Source organism: Astyanax mexicanus, chromosome 8 (assembly GCF_023375975.1).
Source record: "Astyanax mexicanus isolate ESR-SI-001 chromosome 8, AstMex3_surface, whole genome shotgun sequence".
Taxonomy (NCBI): Eukaryota; Metazoa; Chordata; class Actinopteri; order Characiformes; family Acestrorhamphidae; genus Astyanax; species Astyanax mexicanus.
The window spans coordinates 58,183,048-58,210,338 of record NC_064415.1 but is presented as its reverse complement, the minus strand read 5'-3'; the positions used below and the strand labels follow the sequence as shown (position 1 = coordinate 58,210,338).

Sequence of the window (27,291 nt, the reverse complement as noted above, 5' to 3'; positions counted from 1 at the left end):
CAAAGGCCTGAAAATATCAGAGCCATTAAATTCATTTGCAAAATAGTTAACTGTAATCACCTCACTGCTGTCACCATCTCAGCAACGCTGCTCTTTCTCATAAAGCTGGTTCGAGTCCTGGCCATGCAGCTTGCCATCAGCTGCTGGAGCCCCGAGAGAGCACAATTAGTCTTGCTCTCTCTGGGAGGGTACAGTACAGTAGATGGAGCTCTCTCTTTCGCCTCATCACTCCTAGTAGGGTGATGTGGATCAGCACAAGGCTGCGTCTGTGAGCTGTTGTATCAGAACCGAGTCGCTGCGCTTTCCTCCGAGCGTTAGCGCTGCTGTGATGATGCTACTCGGCAAAAACAGTTCAAAAAGAGTCTGACCACTTGTCTGAAGACTGGTCTCAATACCAAGATTAGACTTGAATACTATAAAGCTACCAGTGAGTACAGTATAAATAATAATAAAAAAACGACTTGTATTGTTAAAATCAAAAGCTGACCAATCAGTGCTCTGTTGTCATTATTACAGCTCAAGCAGAACAGCTCAATGAACTGGTATTTGCTAAAATACTGGAAACGGAATGTAAACAACATTTTAAACAGTGATAAAATCTGATAAAAGCTTATAAACAGTTTATTTCATATTAATATAATTTTTGACTGGTATTGGCTGCTGCGCTTGCGCAGATCTCCACTTCCTCAAGAGGAGCTTTCCCCTTCTAGCATGCTCTGTCTCGCTCTGTTTATTTGTTGAAGGTGTTTAGAGCAGCATTTTCATTTTGGCCCAAAACTGCCCAACAGCAGCCAGCTATGGCTTTGTTCCAGCATTCATATTTGGAAAAAGCAAAGCCTTTGGTAGCTCTCTTCATTCCAGAGCAGATTGCAAGCTGTTTGTAACAGTAACAGGCCAGAAGTGGTCGTAGACCTCTAGAGAGTCGAGTTCTGGGCTGTAGTTTTGTAGTATTGTGCTGTATCTCATTTGAGCATGTGGTGATCGTAATAAGGTCAATAGCCTCTCGTTGTTAGCTGTGTCCGTCGTTCGCTTGTAGCCACTCTGCTGGTAATTACAGCAGTTTTATATATAGAGAGAGTATATATATATATAGAATAGAGCGTGACTGCTTGCTGCTTGTTTCAGTCCATCCGTCCATCGAGTCTAAATGTGGTAAAGGGGCTGCAGAAGGCAGGGTGTTGGAGGGCGGTGCGAGCTCTAGCCGTACGGAGCAGCAGATGCCTTGAAGTTGCTTTGTGGCTTTTTACCAGCACATGAAAGTAAATGTCTCTTTGTGTGCTGGGAGTGGAGGGGGCAGAGTGTGAAGATGACAGTGATCAGCTCCTCTCCCCCTCACTCCCTCCTCGTGCGATTCGTGAGCAAACTGCTGATTAGCCGTTGCACGGGAGTGCTGTTGATTCCGCACAGCAAAGCCACGGACCTCAAAGCTACAATAAGCTAGAGGGTCCTCTCGGTCCTCTTGGAATATGTTTTAAAATTCCATCAGTTCTCCTTGTTGAGGAGAAGGAGATTTGATTTATTCACGTTTCTTTTTTGTGTCTTGCAGGATGGAGCCCCCTGAAACCTTCAGGACATGTCTGCGAGTGAACTTCACCAAATATCTGGAGGCTACAATCTCCTGACTCCCAGAGCAGTGCAGAGTGCCCGGGCGTAATGTGATTGCTCTTTTTAATCAGTTTGACAGCAGCTGGAGCCCCGGCAGTCCTCGCCCGACCAGCGGTGGAGCCGTAAATCTCTGTAGAACAGCCTAAAAAACAGCATAGGGACTGTTTTTCAGAGTTGAGGAAAACTCTACAATCTTTAAACATGGCCATGTTTGAGCTAAAGAAAGAAAGCTGAACTCTTAAAACATCTTTACACAACTTTCTAACAATCATGGCAGGCTGTTTTTATCTAGAAACTTCCTATTCTCAGCATGTTCCTCACTAACCAGAAAGTCCTAAGACTCCAACTGGCAGCTTAATCCATCTGGTTGCTTGATCGCTGGTTCTGACCTCGCCACAAGGAATAAAAGCACCGTTGCAATAGTCCCGTGAATACCAGCAATGCCCCATCTCAACGTTACGACGTTACACTCCTCGAACTTTACCAACATCCCAGAATCGGGCAATCTGTACCGTCCGTTTTCTGTCTTCAGCGTCCTCACCCTCACCCTCCTCGCCATGCTCGTCGTGGCCACATTCGTCTGGAACCTCCTGGTCCTGGTGACCATCCTGAGGGTGCGAACCTTTCACCGCGTTCCTCACAACCTGGTGGCCTCCATGGCCATCTCCGACGTGATGGTGGCGGGTCTGGTGATGCCGCTGAGTCTGGTGCGGGAGCTGTACGGTCGGCGCTGGATCCTGGGCCGAATCCTCTGCCAGGTGTGGATCTCCTGTGACGTGCTCTGCTGCACGGCCAGCATTTGGAACGTGACGGCCATAGCCCTGGACCGCTACTGGTCCATCACGCGGCATCTGGAGTACACGCTCAAGACCCGGAAGAGGATCTCCAACGTGATGATCGGACTAACGTGGCTCCTCTCCTCGGTTATCTCCCTCTCGCCGCTCTTCGGCTGGGGAGAGACGTATTCCGAGGAGTCGCTGGCCTGTCAGGTCAGCCAGGAACCTTCGTACACAGTCTTCTCGACTTTTGGGGCTTTCTACCTGCCTCTGTGTGTGGTGCTGTTTGTTTACTGGAAGATCTACAAGGCGGCCAAGTTTCGCATCGGATCCAGAAAGACCAACACCATCATGCCCATGGCTGAGGTCATTGAGGTAAGAGCAAAAGTTTAGGAAATAGTTCCTTATACATGGCTTGAATCAGCCTTGAATCTCTCAAGATTGGATAGAGGGTGCTCTATTACCCCACATCACCTCTAACAGGCATCTGTTAGCTGGTGTATTGGAGCTGGGGATCTGGCACTTTCCTCTGAGCATGCTGGTTGCTCAGTGATGCATTTCTTGGTCTTCAACCTCCTAGTGTTGTGGGAATTGCTAGTGATTGGTGGAAGTCATGAAAATGGGGATTGGGTCATTGACCTTCCAATTTGTGGAGAAACTTATAGAAGAAATGTGGATCAATTTGGTTAACTATTAACAGACAAACATTCTAATGTTAATGCAATAAAACCTCTAATATATTAAAATAAGTGTAGCTGATGGGACCAAGGCTAACTCTTGGCAAACTCGCACTGGTGTACAAGTCAAGTGAAGATGGCCAAACACACGTTAGCAAAATACAGCTGAGCCAATTCATGAAAAAGTTGAACCTGGTTCTAGTGCTTGACCCTTCTCCATTTAATGTAGTGTAACATTATTTTAGCCCCTTTTAAATAGACCAAGCTAGTTACTTAGAACATAAATTTAGTCCGTTTATTATTTACCATCCAGTCCAACAGGGGAACTACATGTCGTTGCTGTCCATTGAAAAAACAAGTATCTCCATTTTTGTCGATTTTTAATTTACTACATAATTTGAACCAAAAAACTGTTTATTACACTATGCCCAAATTTCTTAATGAACAAACCAAAAGAAATACTTAAAAATGACTAAAATACACTCTTTTTACATTGACTTCCTTTGAAAATGTGGAAGTTTTTTTCTCTCTCCTGTAAAGTTGCAGTTTTGAAGATACTTGTTTTCTTTCATTGGACAGTGATGGCGTGTATCGATGAGTTTCATATGTAATTTGGTAAAATGTTGGTAAAATAGCTGTAAATATGAACGAAAACAGTTTTCTTTGGGGACTATTTTTTTTCGTGGCATATGTATCCCTCCACCATGTTAATAACATGCGATTTTACCAACATATTGTCGACCCAACAACACCCAACAACTTCTCCAGGCATAATAATACATTTGGTGTAATAACGTTCTCTATGAGGGAGCTTTCAGGGTTTCACACATTTTTTTTTATGTACCAGCATTGTGAGCTATTCTGATGATGTTTCTCTGGAAATAATTGCTGTTTTTGTATTTGTATATTTGTATTTGTATCTGTTTATTGCTTTTTGCATGTGGCTTCATGCTGCACAATGGGGAAATCCTGCGTTCTGCCTAAAAGCACCAATTACTCGGGTCCAGACACATTGATAAGGAAATTCAGAGCAGTTGTGAGATGAAAGGAGCGAGAGTATGGTGAAAGATGGTGGAAAATAGGGATTTTTTTGTATTTTTTTATAAATCAACCTGACTGAATGACTCTCAGCACAGGTGACAAACACACACACACACACACACACACACACATCCATACTCAGGCAGGCCAATTTAATTGGACCATCTGATCCTGAGTGGTGGCACGTCTGATACGTTTCCAATACAAACAGTGACTCATTTAATTTTCATTAACGTCCCTCTGACTGTTCGCCGCTTTTTGGTCATAAATCATTATAAGGCGATTACGGCAGCACGCAGGGCGCTAAGCATCCTCACGAGATGAGTGCAGACAGGCTTATCTTGAAGAACCCACGCTACAGCAGCTAGCAGCCCACTCCCAGAGTGAGACGTTTAGCTGGTGATGTTCTTCAGTGGGAGAAAGGAGAGCATAAATAATTACTGCCTCTGTTTCCCCTCTTTGCTCTCATGAGGACACAAAAAAAAAGCATTGCTCGGCTAAAACGCACAACAGTCATGAATCACTTGCTCATCATTCCTTTTAAGAGGCGGGTGAGCTCTGACTTTGGCACGTTCGAGGCGCACTGCAAAAAGCGCCACACTGTTAAGATAGGAACGTGCCATTTACGGGAACAGCAGTGTTATTTTACTGTTTTTTTCTTTATCCTTTACTCAACTTTTGTTGATGTAAAAGCTGGATTTGTGTGCATGGCTCTCCTGCATGGCTAAGATAGGATTGGAAGGCTGACTGTTGACTGTTGTCAGGGTTTTAATCAGTCAGTGGTGCACCTGAACACACTTCACTTCCTATCAGTGTAGTTTTATAATTTATTAAACTCTGATGCTGTTGTAACTGAGCGAATATAGACTGTTGGTGTTAGAAAGAGCCCTTTATCAGTACCATGGAAGGTGTTAATTGAAAAGCAGAGTCAAGCTTAGTGCGTAAAAATGCTTTAGTAGCGTTAATTAGCGCTGGATGGCAGTATTGTAGCTGGAGTCGTGTTTATGGCCATGTCCTGATTACACTTTCACCAAGTCAAGTGCTGAGGACCAGAGGGAGCTTGTTGTGCCGGCCCTAAGTGTCGCCCCGGAAAATCAATACGAGTAAAGCATTTGTCATTGAACGGATCACACTTCGGCCAGGAATTACATCCATCTCTACAGTATTCGAGAGAGAAAATGACTCATAGGTGTAATATTTGTACTCGAATCAATTAAACAAGCCTGAAGTAATCACAAGGGGGGTTAAAAATGCGCCTGAGCATAATTAAAGGGTACCACAGGCTTGTTGGTAACTCTGCAATCACCAAATGAAACCCCCGGCACACGCAGCCTGCGTGAGAATCAAGAGTAATACAGAATTAAAGAGATGTGTTAATGTGTGTGAACATGGCATGATCGCACCTCAGCGTGTGGAAACACGTATTAAAAATAGATCATTAGCAAATCGGCGATTCGGCGACAACATGAAACATGGCGCTATTAGATATCTCCCTAATAGGTGACCGGCAAGGTTACCTTGGCAACTCTCATTTAATGACTGTTTAAAAAATAAATGTTCAGTTATTGATTTATTTTATACCGGGTGAACTAATATCTCACTGCAATTAACACCACATTTATTGAGCCTGTTTTAAAATATTGAATTATTAAGAGGGGGATGTAGAAACTGTTATTGAGCTGCACTGGTTGAATCTGGACCCTGCAGGCGGTGTAAAAATCCATCTCCCTCTCCGCCTCCAGGGCATGCTCATTTTTAGTAGGTGTGACAGTAAAACTGCACAATTAATTACATTAACTGTTCCCTGAACGTCCGGCAAGAACACAAAGTCTAGGACTGGAAACTGGAATCAATGACTAGGTTTTAAAACACGTCCAGAAGGTTAAAATGGATTAGGGCTGTTTTCTCTAAATTCTTGTGGTAACTTGCTCTTATAGCCTTTAACACTGTACAATAATACATACTATATTACAAGTTAACACATTACATAGGGGAAGGAAGCCTAGGGGGGAATGACTACACATTAAAGGTGAATAAAGGATGGAAAGACACACCCAATGCAAGTATGCTAGCGGCTACGCCAGAGGTTATGGCATGTAGGTTTCTTTGGCTACGCCATAGGGTACGGCATGTAGGGTCTGTGGAACAGTGTAGGCGATGGCACGTAGCGTCTGTGGCTATGTTTTAGGCTATGGCGTGTAGGGTTTGTGGCTGCGCCATAGGCTATGGCATGTAGGGTTCACAGCTATGGCAAAGACTTCACCGTATAGGGTGTTCAGCAACGCTGTAGGCTACGGCATGTAAGGTTCGTGGCTACGGTGTGTAGGGTCCGCAGCTATGGTATGGCTATGCGTAAGCTACAGCATAGGTTTGAAGCAGAAGTATAAAAGGTCCAACAGTCTTACAGTAAGGATTCAAGGAGATTTTATTGTCATTCGCATCACATGTGGTACATGAGGTGGAACGAAATTGTGATCTCACGGTCCAGTTTACACCCTAGAGCTGTTGTTAAAATAGATATATAGATAAAATATAGAATACACTAAAATAGAATATACAAAATAGATAAGATAAATACCCCCCAAAAAATAAAAAATTAAAAAACAGAGAGAGAGTAGACAGGTTGCAGCAACATGAGGTCCAGAGTGCAAGTTTGCTATAGCAGCATGATATAGAATTAGAGCAGTGGAGATAAAGTGTCTCAGTGCGGTTTAAAGTGACAGTGTTTGTAAACAGTAATTTGTCCTTGTGTGTCAGTGCAGTGTGTTGTCAGGTGGAGTTTAAGAGTCTTACAGCTTCCGGAATGAAGCTGTTTCTCAGTCTGGTTGTTTTGCACTTGATGCTCCGCAGCCTCCGGCCTGAGGGGGGCGGGACAGGAAGTGCATGTGCTGGGTGGGTGGGATCCTTCCTGATTCAGGGGGCCCTTTTCCTGCATCTGGAGGTGTAGATGTCCGTGGTCCGAGGTGTAGATTAATGTGTTGCTTTGTCGTCGCGTGTTTGCAGAAGTGAGGAGATTCACTCCTAATTTAGGGGGTCCATAGTGGGTTCAAAACAACCATTATTACAGCTTTGTGGCCAAATTAAAGATGTCATTTACTATTGTCTTAACTATATAATAAACCATAGCTTTGGTTGATTGGATTGTCGGCTTGTCTGAGGCATTAAACAAAGGGAAAAGTTATTTATAGTATATATATATAGTACTTTAGAACATCAGCGTTCATCTAGCAGTAAATCAGTGTCCTCAGATATTGCAGTAATTAATAGTGATGTGATGCTGTGGGTGATGTGTGATGCACTTTTTCTCAAAGCTTCTTCCAGATCTCTTCCTTATTCTTCTTTTAGATGAAGTTTCTCAGCTGTATCTGTGCTCCTCTCTGCATCGTTTCTGTGAAGGAGACGAGGAAGCGCAGTCGGACGAGTCGGGTTTCAGCGCAGACTGGAATAAAGAGCGTGAGCGAAGTGCGGCTCTGTGGAGGAGAAACCTCAGCTACAAAGGAAGCCCTCCAGACCCCACACTGACAGTTCATCAGGAACAAAACACATCTCCGCTGGCGTAACCCGCTGACGTAAATGAGCAGAGGGAAGAGGCTGTGATTGGCAGAGGTGGGAGGAAAAGCTGCGGTAGATATCTTTTCCTGATGAGCTCAAATCTGTCCTCATAGTGCGAAAACCAGTAGGGGGCTTCATGTGGAAGAATTTAAACTTTTTTTTATGCTGAGGGTCCATGAAGAATTTTCATAGATTGTCCATAACTGAGCTGTTCTGATGGAGGATGACCCTCTCTCTAGCTGATCATTAAAAAAAAAAAACTTTAAACTTAGGGAATTAATTGTTCAACCAAAATCCCGGCTAACAGAGGACGTTTTTACCTCATATAAATATGTTTGAAGCACTAAAGGTAAATAATATTGGTTGGGGAAGGAGATTTTTCACTTTTTTAGGTGTTTTTTTAGGTGTCTCTAAATGGGTTTCTTGTAGATTTAGCTTTACCGCACTGGGATGTGATCACTATTTTTAGAAAGAGTAAGTTTAAGCTCCGCCCTTTATAGCCATATATGGATTATGTGTGAAGGAATTCCTGAGTAATTAAGCTGAGAACACAAAGTGAGATTTTGGACGGAGCTCTTTTGAGATACTGCATATAGCGTTCTGTGTGACAGTGTGTGATTTGGGACGCAGCCCAAATGGGAGATTTTCAGGCTGTTTCTCACTGCATTTCTGTATTTTTTTGGCTGCTACTCTTAACCGAAGGCTAGAGCTGCAGGTCCTGAAGCCAAAGGACACCTTGAGAAATATCTCCACATGGCGGCGCGTGATTGGCTGCAGGGGCATGTGCTCCAAGCCCATTTCCACCATTAACCTTCTAACAGCTTCCCTGAAAGCAGAAAAACCATCTGGCCTTCTGACACAACACAGATCCAGTCTGACCATCTCTGCCCATCCTCTCTCTGCGGTTCTGTAACAGTGGTCCGTTTCAATCATCACTGTGTTTCCCGACGGTCACGCTTGGGTTCTTTCCAGCTGTAGTGCTGGAAAAAAAATGGTTAGGCTTCAAGCTTCAGATGGAAAATGTTCTGAATGGGTTTTCGTGGGTTTTGATTGACAGTTTAGTGGTGTTTCTCTGGGGTTTTGCACAGAAAAGAGTGAAATTTGGGAAGATCTCTCACAGGTAGTCCATTAAATAAGCTTCAAGCAAAGCTCTGTATTCAAAAACATTGGAAATGCCCACACAAAAAGTGAGGGATGATGATGCTCTGCTTCAGTAAATACTGATCCACCTGCAGAGGTGTCAAGTAACGAAGTAGAAATACTAATACCTTACTTAAGTATAAATTTTGGGTATCTATACTTTAGTGAAGTATTGAATCAAAAAGTAGGCAGGTCCTCACTAGCAGCTCGACGAGAAACACACTGGCTTATATATTTTTTAAATGATATAATTATAATCTCCAGCCGCACGCCATCTTATATCATAATCATCCATGATTTCTATAAACACCAGTAATTATCAGACCCTCTCTAGTGACTTACTGAACTGGGAAAATCGGCTTTTAGCTACAGTTTAGCACCAGTGAGCTGAAATTCACTACAGGAAACTCTAAAACTCACTAAAGCTCACTGGTGTCACTCACTTATTTTCAACTTTTAATTTCTAACCACCTTCAGACAACAGCCTGTAACTGTTTTAGTTGAGTTTTTCTTTTAACTTGTTATTTATTTAATAACAAATAACTGCAGTTTGTGTAGCACTTATGTGCTCTAGGTAGTAAATGGTAAAAGTGCTCTTCTTTGTGCAAGGGAAGTGTGTAGTCATGCACTTGGTAGTGCACTAGTTAATTATGTGTTAAAATGCGCCAGCTACTAAACTGCTAATGCAGTAAGTGGTGCTAGTGCGAGTGCTTATGCAGTGAGTAAAGTGTAGAAGTGAGGATTGGAGGGTTAAAGTGTGGACGTGCACTAGGGCGGTGCACTAATTAATCATGTGTTAAAATGCAGCGTTAGTTAGTGCAGTGAATGAAGTGTAGAGTTGTGTGGTTTGGAGATCAGACCAGAAACTTTCACCCAGTAAACGAGAAATTTCAGATCAGATGATCAGAAGGTTTGATCAGTAGCCAGATGCCTATGGTGCAGAATTTATCGCACTCCTCACGTGCAAAAAATCTATTTTTCTCATCCTTTTGATGGAAATGAGCTGTTGGGCTTGTGGGCTGTGATGCCACCCTTTGAAACACCACTATAGGCACTATATAACACCTTGGTTTAACACCTGAGATTAAACCCAACCCCCTCTATCCTCTACAGCCTACAGCCTACAGCTCTCCATACTGTACGTTCAGACGAGTCATTTATTCTCAATATTCAATAAAATCGAAGACCTGGAGCGGAGCCTGGAGAACCCTGACACTGCATAGCTTCCTGCTGTCAATTTAGAGGAAATTCCACCTGAGCGGAGGTGAAATACAGTATATATCTCTATCCGCCGGTTCTCCCGGTGTTTAATGGGAGTTGTCAGCTGGTGTCATAAGTTAATTTCCCACTTCTGTGAGATTTCCGCTCTGCTGGTCTAATGAAGGACGGTGAGACGGCGTGAAGCGGATGCAGGCCGTCGGGTGCAGCCTGGAATTTCACGACCCGGCCGCCGAGACGCGTCACCGCCCTCTCAGACTCGTACGCAAGTCTGTTCTCTGACGAGGCGCCGGTTCCTGCCGCTGTTCTGGTTCAGATCAGAGAGGGAGATGAGGTGATGATTGCTGCTGAACGGTGCGGAAGCCAATTATTCCTCTGCTCTTCAGGAACTCTCGGGGCGGAGGGGAAAAACGGCTGCGCATTTCCAGCAGACCGAGCTGAACTGCTCGAATTTTTCGACCAGGAGTGTAAAGCATAAGATATCCAAAAGCAGTGTGTAAGACTGGTGGAGGAGAGGAGAACATGATGCCATGATGCCAACATATTGGCTATTCCACCAAATACTGAGGCATATTCAGAACATTTAAAACTTTATGAATATGAGCTTGAAAGATCTGAAAGCTCTGTATCTTTGCATTTTTGTTATTCCAGCCATTTCTCAATTTCTGTAAATAAATGCTCTTAATGACTTAATAAAGGACTTTATTTGGAATTTGGTAGAAATGTTGTTTGTAGTTTTTTAGCATAAAACAATAATGTTCATTTTACTCAAACATAAACCTATAAATAGCAAAATCAGAGAAACTGATTCAGAAACTGAAGTGCTCTGTATATTTTGTGACATTATTATTATTATTATTAATATTATTATTCTATACAAAGAACATACTGCACTGAATGTTCTGAACTGTTATATTTATACCAAATGAAACTTTAGCATACATTTGTTTTCAAGAGTATCTTCTTGAAATTAGGAGAATATTTTTCAGAGCATATTGTTCTGTTATACTGCATAACATTACAAGAATATTTATAATAATAACCGTAGTCTTGTTCTGGTTCAGATCAGAGAGGGAGATGAGGTGATGATTGCTGCTGAACGGAGGGGAAAAGCGGCTGCACGTTTCCAGCAGGAGGACGGATGTTCACTGGATCCACACCGTCCCGGCTGACACAGGTCTTCAGATATCCTGCTGTGTGCCTCATAACTCGTGCTCACCTTCTAAAAAAAATAACAATTCAACTTTCCCTTTATGAAGGAGCTTCATGCCGGCAGGGTTTGATTGCACAAAGCCCTCGTCTGAAACTACATCTCTGTTTTGACTTGTTTGAATCAGGATTCCTAGAAAGAATCCCTAGATAAATGAATAAAGATTTCTCGATACATTTATTGGAGACACCTTCCTTCTTTCTTCTTCTACTCTTTGGTCACTTTATCAGAAACATCTAATCAATCTTATTCTAATCTACGTATACGTTGCTAAAATCCTGGGAACTTTTCAACTTCTCTTCCTTGTTTGATGTCCACTTTATTAGAAACACCAAAAGTACCTCCTTGTTCTTCAGCTCACTGGCCACTATATTAGAAACACCTTGTATTTCTACTCATTGGCCACTTTATTAGAAACACCTTGTAATTCTACTCACTGGCCACTTTATTAGAAACAACTTTTATTTCCACTCATTGGCCACTTTATTAGAAACACCTTGTATTTCTACTCACTGGCCACTTTATTAGAAACACCTTGTATTTCTACTCACTGGCCACTTTATTAGAAACACCTTGTATTTCGACTGACTGGCCACTTTATTAGAAGCTTTGGGTTTCCACACTTTGGCCACTTTATTGGAAACACCTACAGCACCATCTATGCCTCCAATCTTTTGGCCACTTTATTAGAAACACCCACAATCCTTGTGCTGCCACTCACTGGCCACTTTATTAGAAACACCTACATCCTTTTTTTATCTACTTTCAATATCTCTTGTGCACACTTTGGCCACTTTATTAGAAACACCTACCTGTTATGCTTCCACTTCTTGGTCACTTTATTAGAAACACCTACATCCTTTTTTATCTACTTCCAGTACCTCTTGTGCACTTTTTGTCCACTTTATTGGAAACACTAATAGTACATCCTTGTGCTTTCACTCCATGGCTTCTTTATCAGAAACGGTTTAGGTATATGTGTATGGATTCAGACAGTGTTAGACGTGTGAGTGACGGTGTGTTCAGGCGTACCTGTGTTTCACAGTGACGTTGGAATTGGAACACTTCTTCTTAGCGCTATTTAGCTTAGCGCTATCCAGTCACACGCCAGATCCGCTGGGACATGAATTTTAATACTGGATGTAAATGGGCTCGGTGACAAAACGAAGCGAGGATGGGGAACATTTGTAATGAGTATCTAGTGACTCATTCAGGTGCGAAATGCAGTCGGAATAAGTTATTCAGTTTCGGCTCCACGGAGTGATTATAAACGCCTGCAATACGGTGATGTGCTCCAAATCTCACCACGCCTGTCCTGCTCATACCCTCACTTCAACAAAAATTAGACACTTGGATCCAAAAGCTTTCTGTAAAACTCTAGAATAGAACTATCTTGAATAGAGATTATTCGATTATTGTAAGAACTACTCAACTAAGTAAAGAAAAAATGTAAGTAAAATTGAAAAATGTCAAGAACTTTTAAAGCATTCTCAGGTGCAGTCGCAAAGACTTTCATAAACGTTATGATGATGGAACTGGCACTCATCAGGGCCGACTCAGAAACCGCAAGCTAACATCTCCCCAGATACTTTTCCGTAGCCACTTTGTCAGTAACCCCACTCATGCTCCACAGTGCACGTCTGTGTGTGAGTGGGCGTGGCCTAACCTTTATCTGTGTGTTTGTTGTGACTAATGATTTTTGGAGCGAATGATTTGACTGATCTTCGTATGCAAATTATATGGAAATGATATGTAAATCATGTAAAGTTATATGTAAATCAACAATCATAGTGCAGGATTTGATGATCGGGAAGAAAATGCTGTGATGAATATTTGAATAAAGATGAAAATCTAGTGTGTGTGTGTGTGTGTGTGTGTGTGAACAAACAGTACCACAGTGTCAGTGTCTGAGTGGGGCATTCAACTGCACTTAAAGCACTCTGGGACACAGAGAGAGAGAGAGAGAGAGAGAGAGAGAGAGAGAGAGAGAGAGAGAGAGAGAGAAGACAGATTCTGAGATAGATAGATAATATTGTCATTTAAAGCATTTATTTTTCAAAAAATGAGAAATAACAAAAAAAAAGATGCAAAGCTTTAGCTTCAGAAATAATCAATATTTGGTGGAATAACCCTGGTTTTAATCACAGTTTTTTTTTTCATGCATCTTGAGAGTGTTATACAGAGTGAGGGAGTGTTACAGAGAGTGTGAGAGTGTTATAGAGAGTTATAGAGAGTGTTATAGAGAGTGTTATAGAGAGTGTTATAGAGAGTGTTATAGAGAGTGTTATAGAGAGTGAGGGAGTGTTACAGAGAGTGTGAGAGTGTTATAGTGTTATAGAGAGTTATAGAGAGTGAGAGAGTGTTATATAGAGTGTTATAGAGAGTGAGAGAGTGTTATACAGAGTGAGGGAGTGTTACAGAGAGTGTGAGAGTGTTATAGAGAGTGAGAAAACGTTATAGAGTGTTATAGAGAGTGTTATAGAGAGTGTTATAGAGAGTGAGGGAGTGTTACAGAGAGTGTGAGAGTGTTATAGAGTGTTATAGAGAGTTATAGAGAGTGAGAGAGTGTTATATAGAGTGTTATAGAGAGTGAGAGAGTGTTATACAGAGTGAGGGAGTGTTACAGAGAGTGTGAGAGTGTTATAGAGAGTTATAGAGAGTGTTATAGAGAGTGTTATAGAGAGAGTGTTATAGAGAGATTGAGAGAGTGTTATAGAGAGTGAGAGAGTGTTATAGAGAGTTAGAGAGTGTTATAGAGAGAGTGTTATAGAGAGAGTGAGAGAGTGTTATAGAGAGTGAGAGAGTGTTATAGAGAGTTAGAGAGTGTTATAGAGAGTGAGAGAGTGTTATAGAGAGATTGAGAGAGTGTTATAGAGAGTGAGAGAGTGTTATAGAGAGAGTGTTATAGAGAGAGTGAGAGAGTGTTATAGAGAGTGAGAGAGTGTTATAGAGAGTGAGAGAGTGTTATAGAGAGTGAGAGAGTGTTATAGAGAGAGTGTTATAGAGAGAGTGAGAGAGTGTTATAGAGAGTGAGAGAGTGTTATAGAGAGTGAGAGAGTGTTATAGAGAGTGAGAGAGTGTAATAGAGAGTGAGAGAGTGTTATAGAGAGTGAGAGAGTGTTATAGAGAGTTAGATAGTGTTATAGAGAGTAAGAGAGTGTTATAGAGAGTGAGAGAGTGTTATAGAGAGTTAGATAGTGTTATAGAGAGTAAGAGAGTGTAATAGAGAGTGAGAGAGTGTTATAGAGAGTTAGATAGTGTTATAGAGAGTAAGAGAGTGTTATAGAGAGTGAGAGAGTGTTATAGAGAGTTAGATAGTGTTATAGAGAGTAAGAGAGTGTAATAGAGAGTGAGAGAGTGTTATAGAGAGAGTGAGAGAGTGTTATAGAGAGTGAGAGAGTGTTATAGAGAGTTAGATAGTGTTATAGAGAGTGAGAGAGTGTTATAGAGAGTGAGAGAGTGTTATAGAGAGTGAGAGAGTGTTATAGAGAGTGAGAGAGTGTTATAGAGAGTTAGATAGTGTTATAGAGAGTGAGAGAGTGTTATAGAGAGTGAGAGAGTGTTATAGAGAGTGAGAGAGTGTTATAGAGAGTGAGAGAGTGTTATAGAGAGTTAGATAGTGTTATAGAGAGTAAGAGAGTGTTATAGAGAGTGAGAGAGTGTTATAGAGAGTGAGAGAGTGTTATAGAGAGTTAGATAGTGTTATAGAGAGTAAGAGAGTGTAATAGAGAGTGAGAGAGTGTTATAGAGAGAGTGAGAGAGATAGTGATGAGCGTGCATGTGTCTGTGTGTTTGTGTCTCCTGCCTCTATTTCAGCCTGTGGACAGATAAATCTATAAGCGTGCTCTGTTTAATTATGCACACACTCCGCTATCGCTAATGCTCACTGTATCATCATTATCATCGTCTTCATCATCTTCATCAGATCCTGGTGCACTCTTCTCAGCTGCACTAACGAGGAACAGGACTGGAGTCTGAGGAGCAACAGGCTTTTTCTGCAGCTCCTATAAAAATCTGCGGCGTGAGGATTTAAATAGACTCACAGTGTTCAAAAATACATCAGATGAAGCCTGTAAATATATCAGGCACATGCCTCTGCATAGCATAAGGAACTGATGCACTCATGCATTGTTGTCATAGTAACCCTGAATCATATTCTCCATAGTTTTTTACGCTGCCATAAACACACGGTTTAAATACAGCCGCAAATAACCTACCGTTTATCAGCTTCCTTTTTTTACTTTATAGAGTCCATATCTACATTACACTGAAATAAATACTGGCAACCTCAATACTGTAAACACTGAATTTACATCCTCCTATTCACTGGATAAATACTATCAGAGACACTGGATAAATACTGGAAACCTCAAATGAACTCAATAAACACTGGGAAATCAATTAAAAATGGAAATGTACTGTGTAAAAACTGGCAACCTCAAAAACATTGGATAAATATTTACACATAAATTGAATAAATACAAAAACTACAAGGTACAGTAAATATCAGAGATCTTACATGTACTGGAAAAACATATATTTTAACATATATTGGTTTACCACTGGCACTGGAAATTATTTGAGTAAATGTTCACATTGTGAACCTCAAATACACTGGGTAAATACTGGCAACCTCAAATATATCCAGTAAATGATATATAAACTGATACACTTAAATGCATTATAGCAAACACTGACAACATCAAAAGCATTTGGGTAAATACTGGAAAGGTTAAATGTATTGAGGTAAATACTGGAAATACATTGAGTAAATACTGGCAAATTAAAATGCATTGGGTAAATACTGGCAACCTCAAATGCATTGAGTAAATACTGGAAATACATTAAGTAAATACTGGCAACCTCAAATGCATTGAGTAAATACTGGAAATACATTAAGTAAATACTGGCAACCTCAAATGCATTGGGTAAATACTGGAAATATATTGGATAAATACTGGCAACCTCAAATGTATTGGGTAAATACTGGCAACCTTAAATGCATAGTGGTGTATAACGGCTGCTACAAATGCATTGTGGCAAAACTGACAACCTTTATAAATTAGGTGAAATAGAGGTTTGGACCAAAAAAACATAGCGAAACTTGTGAGAGGATGTTTGTTTGTTTGTGGTAAGAATGTGATCCTGTCTTGATCTGATGCAACAGTCAAATATAATCATTTTATTTAAGATAAACGGCTGTTCAGGTGCAGTTTAACCTGATTTATAATAACCCTGATAATTACCATAGCTATCATCTGCTGCTGCTGCTGCTCCATGCTAAGCTGTTTACTCACTAAACTTCACTGACTACACTGCAAATCACATTAAAAAGGAAAAATAAACACTGTAAATCAGCAACACATAAGTATTAGCTAATGGTTGCTTAAAGTGAATTTACCAGCTAATTAATTATCTGAATTTTTGAAAGGGCAGGCTTATGGTATAAAGCAGGGTTGCTACGTTACGCTGCTAAATACTTTAAAAGCTTCTGCACAGCAATTAGCAGCAAATGCGCTAATAAGCACTTTTCTCTCTCCTCCAGCGCCGCTATCAATTCCCCTGCGGCGCGCTAACTCTGAGCCTTATCAATAATATCGGCGTGTGCATAACATTAAGACAGGAGCGGTTAATTTGACGTAGCGTCGCTCTGTGCTTTTGCACGAGGAACCGATTAATAAATGGAAATCCGTGCACACAAAGACGACGTATTTCTTAAAGGCCTGCTGGGATTAGCTAGCTAAGAACGCTAAGGGAATTCTGCTGCCGCTACAGTTTACCAACAATGTGTTATTAAAGCTTCAGTACGCGGGATTATCCCTCCCGGAGCAGCCGCACTGCTGTATCCGCAGTTTCCTGCTGGTGTGTTACAGACTGAGCTGTAAATATTTCCATTTTCCCAAGGTTCCTTATTGATGCTGCAAGCAGCTCTTCATTATCCCAGACTCTCGCAAACACACACACACATGTCTAACATGTCCACATCTGTGCATGATTTCATTATACTGGGCGCCTGCTCTCGCGTAATGACTGTAAACTGAGGCGTTCCGCAGTGTGCCGGGCAGATTAGCATACGAGTGAAAACAGGACAGATTAGCGCTAAAGCAAAACAAACACCCTTTTGCTAACATCGTAGGATGATAGCAAACGTGCTTAGCCTTCGCTATCTTAGCGTCTGTGTGGCACTATTTTGAAAAACTCACGATGCAAGACGTTCTTTTTGTAGTATGTTAAAATACGTAGAGCTGAAGCAAGTGGCATATTTATTTTCATTAGCATTTTCATTAGCATTTTTCATTAGCATTGTCATTAGCATTTTTCTTAGATGGTCGCTATACTGTTGCTAAGTAATTCCCCAAAGTAAGTCCCCAATGGCTGCTAGGGATTCGCTAATTGGATAACTGTACCTTACGTGTTCAATGACAAGTTGTAAGTCATTGTGATGTTCACACTACACAACTGGTTGTGCTTCAGGTGTTGAGACTTTCACACTACAAATTACACGATTTCTCGATTTATCACGAGAACACGCCAGAAATAAACACACGAGAGAACTAGCGATGCCATTCCTGAGAATCTCTATAGAGGAGAATACGCACTTAAAGTGAGTCCAATATGAACAGGTTCATATGAATTAACTATGAAGCAAAATCAGAGTTTATAATAGATGTTTGGTCATTTTATAAAATAAAATATATGTACTTATGCCCTCAACGCAGAACTATATCAAATGTGTCAGTAGTGGAGACATAATTTTTTTAAGTTTTTAAACTCCAAGTTATATATACAGTAAGTTATAAACCTTATAGACCTAGTGCTCTACCTGAATCTTCAGCATCACCAACCATTACCAACCAATCAGCTCACAGTAGCAGAGATGCAGCGTTTTCTTTAGATGAACTGAAATATACAGGCACACTTTCTTTGCTTTTTAGTTAAATACATTATTGTACTTTCTAAAATTAAAGGAAATCTCTGAACAAGTGAAACATTAATATTTTTAATTTAAAAATTGTAGCTTTTAGCTGCATTTACCCCTATTCACAGAGAACTCACTCGCTGCTCCCTCTAGTGTTTAAAAATCATTTCATGATATAACATGGTAGCACATGCCCCTCACTCCTCTTAGTTGCTGACTGGGTCAGATGTCTAGCATGCCAATATTTGACAGGCATCTACAGAAGAAGAGCTGGTAACTTAGCTAGTTAGCTGATTAATAAATATGTAGAGCTTCTCATTACCTCAGGCTATTCGATACTCAATAAATTACTGAAATATTAGTTTTTTACTAGCCAGCTTGGTGAAAAGAAGATTTGTCACATGTTTACATTTACAGTGTTCTATTCACATGCAATTGCTTAAGAAATATATTGTACAAACAGTATAAACAAGTAACTAACTAAAAATAACTATAAATAGCAGTTTGAGGGCAGTAACTGCAGTGAGGGTTTGCTGTAGCTGAATCTCTTCAGTTCAGAAGGTTTTTTAAGGCTGTTAGCAGAGGGGTTTCAGTGAGGATGAAATTCAGTGTTTTCCGGTCTGCAGACCTTTCTTGACCCTCCACCTCCAGCCTGAACGTCTGGAAGGCGATTCGGTGGAAGGTTCTGCTGGACTGAATCATATAGAGGTGAACTTCGGGGGTTATTTGTGTTTGCGCTTTCAGAGGAATTCACTTTCCGTGTCATATAGACGTGAAAATGTGGAGAATTGTTGCTTTTGCCGTGAGCAGAAATAGTCTTGGAAGAACTGAAGGTGAAGCTGAATCCTGCAGATAGAAGATAATACTCCTGAACTCTGGTATAAATATATAAATAACTCTCTGTTTCGGTTCACGAAGGTTTGCTTTATGCTTGAAGATATTCTGACCATTTTTTTCATTATACGCTGCATATAAATCCAAATATATTTTATTTCCTGCCAGCAGCATTGTCAGGGATAGAGGACTGCATTAACACATCTCCTGTTCTATAACTGTGTAAAATATCTGTGGTCGTTTCCGGTTGTTTTTGGCCAAGAGTACTCTGTGGGCGTTTCCGGTTGAGAGTATGCTGTGGTTAAGAGTATACTGTGGTAGTTTCCGGTTGAGGGTATGGTGTGGTCATTTCTGATCGTTTCCAGTTAAGAGTACAATGTGCTCGTTTCCTGTCATTTCCGGTTGAGAGTATGTTGTGGTCGTTTCTGGTTGAGAGTATGTTGTGGTCGTTTCCGGTTGAGAGTATTCTGTGGTCGTTTCCGGTTGAGAGTTTTCTGTGGTCATTTCCAGTTAAGAGTATTCTGTGGTAGGCTGTGCTCGTTTCCGGTCAAGACAAGAGTACTGAATGTGTGTAGCTAAAACTACTGTAAGCTGAATGGTTGGAGCTAAATTACATGAAGTAATTTTGCCATATTTCCCACCTCTTGTACTGTATATGGACTGTACACTACACCACAATGTTAAATAAAAATAAAAACAAACGGTGTTCTAGATTGTAAGGAAAAAGAAGGGGGTGCAAAAGAAAGGCAATACAAATTAATTAGAATGTTTTTTCTTAATCTTAATCCCACACACATCCTGCATCCTGCTGCATCCTCTGAAGCTTACAACCCTCCACTACTCATACAGCATTACTACACCAGAAAACCGCAGGCTAACTAAATTTAGCTCCACAGATTAGCTTTTAGTTTAGAGCTTAACCTACTAAACATCTAAAAAGAGCCGCAGTTTTATATTCACTTTATCAGAATTTCTTATATTAATATCTGAGATTTTAAGGCATGGCTCGGCTTTCCACCAAGACAAATAAATAAAGCCCTGAAGGTCCTGAAACATGAGTCCCGTTTATTATTCAGTGTTTGATGGCCTCTCTGCTCTAATCACGGCCAATCAGGATACAAAGGGAAGGCGTTAAGCTGGGTGGCGTGTTGTCTATGAGCTCTATTCTCCAGCGCTGTTCTAACCGCCAGACCGTCATCAACCTGCCAGACGAGCCGCGCTAAAGATAAGATACATCAAACAGCAGGAGGGCTTTAGAGGAGCGCTGGAGCTGATCTGCATGCAGGTTCTCAGATCACTTAAACCAACCTGAGAGTCTCTGTCCACAATCACCATCGCCATCACTAATCATAAAATACTTCACTAAAGCTACTGTGAGAGAAACATGCAGTGGAGAGGAACGATTAAACACTAACAGAGAACAAAGCAGTCAAATGAGGACAAGTAGAATGAGAAAATGTATTTTTTTTGACATATTGGCAAAAATATATGTACAAGATCTCATTATTTTTTGTTTACCACAATATTGACTTTGATGTTTGTCTTAACAAGGAGAGCCTAATGCCATAAAAGAGCTGATATGCCAGTAAACCTGGAATATATTTTATATATTTTTTTTTTATGTTGGATATCTTAAATTCCAAATCCAACGTCAGAATTTAAAAAAAATAATTAAAAGTTAACTGTTCTTTAAAAGACAGTAGTAGCTTTATTATGGCATACGATTGTAATTAACCTTATAGTAGTAGAGTTTATTTAGTATTTTCTGCACTAAAATCCTTTAATTTTCCTAAAAATCAATCAAAAGTCAGTGTATCTTATGTATAAATTCTAACAGTCAGGTATTAAGGAGCAGTAAAGCCACTGAAGCCGCTGAAATACAGAGTTATACAGGAGTTTCAGTTCAGTTCTCCAGCAATATTAGCATTAGCCGCTAACCATGCAAGGCACTATCTCTTTTTCCATTCAGACTGCCAAAGCAGCACTGCTGGAGCAGCATTAGCATTACCAGTAGTGGTTAGCCACTAATGCTAATGCTCCAGCTTTAGTGGAATTACTGGAAATCTAAGCTTTCTGTTAATAAACAGAAGCACTTTACTCACCCAAATAAACCTTATGTATAAAAATACGGTACTTAAAATCCAGAGAAGATTAGATCATTATAGACATTTTTGTACTATAAAAAATACATTATTTTGACAATTTTACAGAAACACAACATTTCTTTGGATCAGCGGTTGGCGGGTATATTGGAAAAACGCCCACGGCTGAAATTGATTAAACCGAATCCATTTGTCCCGAGCATTGTTTTAACGTCTGAAGCTGATCTACCGCTGCTGGAGTGTGTGAAGCTCTGTGACTGTGAATTATGTGCAGCATCATGCTGTTCTCCTCCCAACCCGACAGGAGAATCCATGCTGCAACCTGTAACCGCCCTCCTACTGTAGCTCTGCTTTATACCAGAGACTCTCAATAACATTTCTGAGCTTCAGATCGTATTCTACTGTTCCAACTTTACCCACTTTGTGCTTAAACTCATTGACCACTTCATTAAAAACATCTAAAATATATAGGTTTTTTTTTAGGTTTCATGGCTAAATTGGAGCAGCCTGGTGGTCAATCTTCATTAATTGCACATTGCACCAGTAAGAGCAGAGTGTGAAGGTTCAATTAGCAGGGTAAGAGCACAGTTCTGCTCTAAATATTGCAATGCACACAACATTATGGGAGACATACCAGAGTTCAAAAGAGGACAAATTGTTGGTGCACGTCTTGCTGGAGCATCTGTGACCAAGACAGCAAGTCTTTGTGATGCATCAAGAGCCACGGTATCCAGGGTAATGTCAGCATACCACCAAGAAGGACCAACCACATCCAACAGGATTAACTGTGGATGCTGTAAGAGGAAGCTGTCTGAAAGGGATGTTCGGGTGCTAACCCGGATTGTATCCAAAAAACATAAAACCACGGCTGATCAAATCACGCAGAATTCAATGTGCACCTCAACTCTCCTGTTTCCACCAGAACTGTCCGTCACCACAATCAATTATTGTGCTCTAAAACCAGGTGTTTCAGTTTCATTCTCCAACCACCGTATGTATATACTGTAGAGTTTGGGCAGATTGTGCTGCATTGTTCTGTTACTACAGTAGACGAATCCAAACCCCTGAATAATTCAGGAGACTCTCTGGTGTAGCAGGTGTTCACAAACTTTCGTTTTTTGTCGGACAGTGATATTTGCTCTCAGATTAGTTGGTCTTCTTGTTTCCATGGTGAAATCCAGCAGCTGATCTCTGACTGTTTCTTCTCCAGACGATTAAAGAGATTGGGCAGCGGCTTCAGCCGTTATTTACTGTCCTCGCAGTCGTCCTACTGATTAATATGTTATATTTTTACACTGTTGAAGAAAACATGCTCATTTATATTAGAAAACACTCAGAAAAGCGCAGAACTGTTTGATGTGCTGTGTGGGTGTGGATGATGACAATAATGGTAACTATGACTTCAGTCAGGGTCAAAGCACCAATCAGCACAACAATATGTCTAGTAAAAATGTCTGTAAGATCATAGTTTGATTGACTTTTTTATTTAAAGTATTACATTAAAATATCTGACATACAGCTCTGTAAAAAATTAAAGACCACTTCAGTTTCTGAATCAGTTTCTCTGATTTTGCTATTTATAGGTTTATGTTTGAGTAAAATGAACATTATTGTTTTATTCTATAAACTACAGATAACATTTCTCCCAAATTTCAAATAAAAATATTCTCATTTAGAGCATTTATTTACAGAAAATGAGAAATGGCTGATGATAATGCAAAGAAAACAAGTTCATATTTCTAAAGTTCAGGAATAAATTTTTGGTGGAACAACCCTGGTTGGTTTTTAATTACAGTTTTTTTGTCATGCATCTTGGCATCATGTTCTCCTCCACCAGTCTTACACACTGCTTTTGGATAACTTTATACCACTCCTTTTTAAAAACACTTTTATTGTGGTAATTTCTGCCTCTGCAGCGCCCTCTCAGGTTTAACTGTGCAATAGGCGATGATGATGAGTCTGTGTACTTTGTACTACTGCCCCGCCTCTAAACCCATACATCACCCAGTGCCCCTCCCAAACTACTCCTCTGCTTTTTTTTTTTTTGTAGCATTTTTAGAATTTGAGTTAAGGGTTGAATCAGCTAAAATTAAAGGGTTTTAATTACATTTAAACCACATTCTCAGAGATATGAAGGTTCCTCTTCTAAAATCGACAACATTTACTCCTTAGGTCAAACATCCTCCTGGTTTCTATGGTGATATCTCTCTCTGAACATCAATCCTTCCTCTCTGTGTGTTTTGTCAGGTGAAGGAGGCCAGCCAGCAGCCTCAGATGGCCTTCACGGTGCGGCACACGGCCGTCTCCTTCCAGACGGATGGCGAGACGTGGCGGGAGCAGAAGGAGCGGCGGGCGGCGCTGATGGTGGGCATTCTGATCGGGGTCTTCGTCCTCTGCTGGATCCCGTTCTTCCTGGCCGAACTCATCACCCCGCTGTGCTCCTGCGACATCCCTCCGGCCTGGAAGAGCGTCTTCCTGTGGCTGGGCTACTCCAACTCCTTCTTCAACCCGCTCATCTACACCGCCTTCAATAAGAACTACAACAGCGCCTTCAGAAACCTCTTCTCCAGGCAGCGCTGACTGAACACGGCTGTGTGAACTACAGTATTTACTGTATGATCCATACAGTCATTCTGACAGACTGTAATGCACTACAGGAAGTGTAGGGGGCGCTCTACAATGTTTATATGATCAACATGTTCATTCTGACAGACTGTAATAAACAACAGGAAGTGTAGATGGCGCTTAAGAATGGTCTATATATGTATAAGATTTCACACAGTCAATATGGCTGACTGTAATACAATACAGATACAGTACAGGCGGCGCTCTATAATGCTCTATAATGTTCATATGAACAACACACTCATTCTGTCAGAGTGTAATACATTACAGGAAGTGTAGGGGCGCTCTATAATGCTCTATAATGTTCATACGAACAACACGCTCATTCTGTCAGACTGTAATACACTACAGGAAGTGTAGGGGGCGCTCTATAATACTCTATAATGTTCATATGATCTACACAGTCATTCTGACAGACTGTAATACATCATGTGAAGCGTAGGGGGCGCTCTATAATGTTCATATGATCGACATGTTCATTCTGACAGACTGTAATACACTACAGGAAGTGTAGGTGGCCCTATAGAACGGTCTATAAATGTATAAGATTTCACACAGTCAATATGGCTGACTATAATACAATACAGGAAGTACAGGGGGCGCTCTATAATGCTCTATAATGTTCATATGAACAACACGCACATTCTGTCAGACTGTAATACACTACAGGAAGTGTAGGGGCGCTCTATAATGCTGTATAATGGTTTATATGATCCACATGTTCATTCTGACAGACTGTAATACATCATATGAAGCGTAGGGGCGCTCTATAATGCTCTATAATATTCATATATTCATATATTCATTCTACACAGTCATTCTGTCAGACTGTAATACACTACAGGAAGTGTGGGGGCGCTCTATAGTGCTCTATAATGCTCTATAATATTCATATATTCATATATTCATTCTACACAGTCATTCTGTCAGACTGTAATACACTACAGGAAGTGTGGGGGCGCTCTATAGTGCTCTATAATGCTGTATAATATTTATATGATTCCCATGCTCATTCTGACTGACTGTAATACACTACAGGAAGTGTAGATGGCGCTGTATGTTGATTTATCATGTTCATATGATCCATACCGTCATTCTGACAGACTGTTATACACTATTACAAGCAGTAGGGGGCAAGACACCTATCTGTGTCTTTATGTAGATAAAAGGCAGCTGTTTGTTTTTGTTATTTTCCTGAATATTTAAGACTATTTTTAATATCATTAAAAGGTGGAGCTCCATTAATTCAGAGTATTGAACATTTAAACATATGCAAATCACACACTGTCTTCATGTAGCAGCAATTATAATGCTAGCATTCAAAAATACAGAATCATCAGTATTTTTTAATCAGTAAAAATCATATTGTGCTACAAAATTTTAGACTACTAATCACATCGTTTAAAATAACTTAAAAACACCAGCTGACTTTAGAACAGGTGCAGGTAAACTGGGGGAATGACTACACACTGATGTCGAATGAATTCGTTCAATGAAAACCAAGTATCTCCATTTTTGTCGATTTTTATTTACTTCATAATTTGAACAGACAAACTGTCTCTTACACTGTGTCAAAAAATATTGATGAACAAACCAATAAAAATACTTCATTAACACTTAAAATAAACTCTTTTTACATTGAAAGTTTGGAAGTTACTTGTTTTTCATTCGACAGCGACAATATGTACAAAATTAATGAAATCACTTAAATATTGATTCATGGAATGATTAGAAAAAAAGTCATTGATCATCTATTAGTCTGGAAAAGATTACAAATCACAAATCATTATTTCTAAAGTTGTAGGACTATTATTCACAAATGGAGAAAACATGGAACACTGGTGAACCTTCCCAGGAGTGACCAGCCTATCGAAATTACCCCAAAAGGGCATGAACAACTCATCCAGGAGGTCACACCAGAGAAGAACCCTGAACAACATCTGAACATCTAAATAAATAACAGCAGGTCTCACTTTATTCAGTTAATGATTCAATAATAAGAAAAAAAGTTGAGACTAGAACTCAAACATGGTTTCTATGAGAGAGAGTTTCAAGGCAATAAAAAACTCCCACAAAGACCAGTCATACATTTACCAATAAACATCTTAATGATCCAAAACCAAGATAATAAGAAAAAAATGTACGTATGAAAAAAAACAAAAACAATGAAAGAAACCTGTAAGGGGGCAAATACTTTTCTACAATACTGCATATATTTAAATTTACTGGTACCACTTTAAAATAAGACTACCTTTATAAAGGGTTTATAAATGGTTTACAATTAGTTTATTAATGGTTACTAATTAGGTCGTAAATGCCTTAAAAATCATTAATAATCAGTTATAACACATACGTAGAAAGGACAACAGTATAGATGGCTGTGGGTTCACTATTTGACAAACAACAGGTCATTGTTGCCCTTTCTATGTATGTGTTATAACTGATTATTAATGATTTTTAAGGCATTTACAACCTAATTAGTAACTATTAATAAACTAATTGTAAACCATTTATAAACCCTTTATAAAGGTAGTCTTATTTTAAAGTGGTACCAATTTACTAGTATATGGTTACCACAGAATATTTTTTCTGTTTTTTAAATTTGATGATAAAAGCTAATGTCTGAAACTCAGAGTATCCATACTATTGAAGATACTATGGAAGATACTGTGGAGTGCTGGGCTGACTGCATTATTCTAATGTGTTCTAAGCAGTATTGACATTTTTGACATCACTATCTCACAGCGCAAAGAACAAATCATCACACACACACACACACTGTGTACACACACACACACACACACACACTCCTGATCCAGCACCTTCAGCAGCCTCTACTGCAGCAGCTCTGAACGACAGCAGCGGAGAGAAAAAGAAGACAGAGAATAAGGGATGACAGGCCGGGAGCGCTGTGTGATGAGAGAGGAGTGACAGAGGATGGACAGATGGATGGATGGACAGATGTGCTTCACTCTCTCAGCTTTCGGCTCTTCAGAAACAGAGACACCACTGGATTGGCTAATGTCCCAGCGCTCTCCAGAGACTTTCCAGATCAAACCCTGGAGTCCTCTGAGACAGTGAGACACTGAGACACTGGGACACTGGGACCACGAAGGGCTCCGTCTTTCATGCAGGGTTTTAATTTAAATCCATCACTCTGGAGTTCCACTTCCACACTGTGGGGACGGGTCTGAGTCTCAACTCTGTTCTGTTTGTTTGAATGTAAGAAAAAGAAAAGGATAAAATATAAAAATGTGGCAAAATGTTAAAAGATGTTCTTTTTTTCTTCAGTAGATTAAAACAACAGATTAGCAACCACATATTAACTCCATAGCAATCACTTTGCAACCTTATATAAACTTAGGAACACTGGGAACCACCTAGCAACACCTTAGCAACCTCCTGGAAGACCCTGGCAACAATATAGCATTGCACCATTGCAAACACCTAGCAATAACAACTGCAACAACCTTGCAAAAAATAGCAACAAAACATAAATGCAGTTAGCAACCTCCTGAAACACAAAAATAATCATCAAGCAACCACCTAGGAACCACTTAGCAACACTAGCAACCATATAGAAATACCCTTA

General features: G+C 40.3%; 1 protein-coding gene across 1 annotated transcript in view; it reads left to right on the top strand.

Moving 5' to 3' along the window:
* htr5ab (5-hydroxytryptamine (serotonin) receptor 5A, genome duplicate b) overlaps positions 1–24,573 on the top strand; it is a 36,606-nt gene extending 12,033 nt beyond the window's left edge. The window contains exons 2-3 of the mRNA XM_007229188.4: positions 1,547–2,756; positions 23,322–24,573. Coding sequence (XP_007229250.2) covers positions 2,046–2,756; positions 23,322–23,654 — 1,044 coding nt within the window. The 5' untranslated portion in view covers positions 1,547–2,045 and the 3' untranslated portion in view covers positions 23,655–24,573. The remainder of the gene's footprint in view (positions 1–1,546; positions 2,757–23,321) is intronic.
* The last annotated feature ends 2,718 nt before the right edge of the window (positions 24,574–27,291 follow it).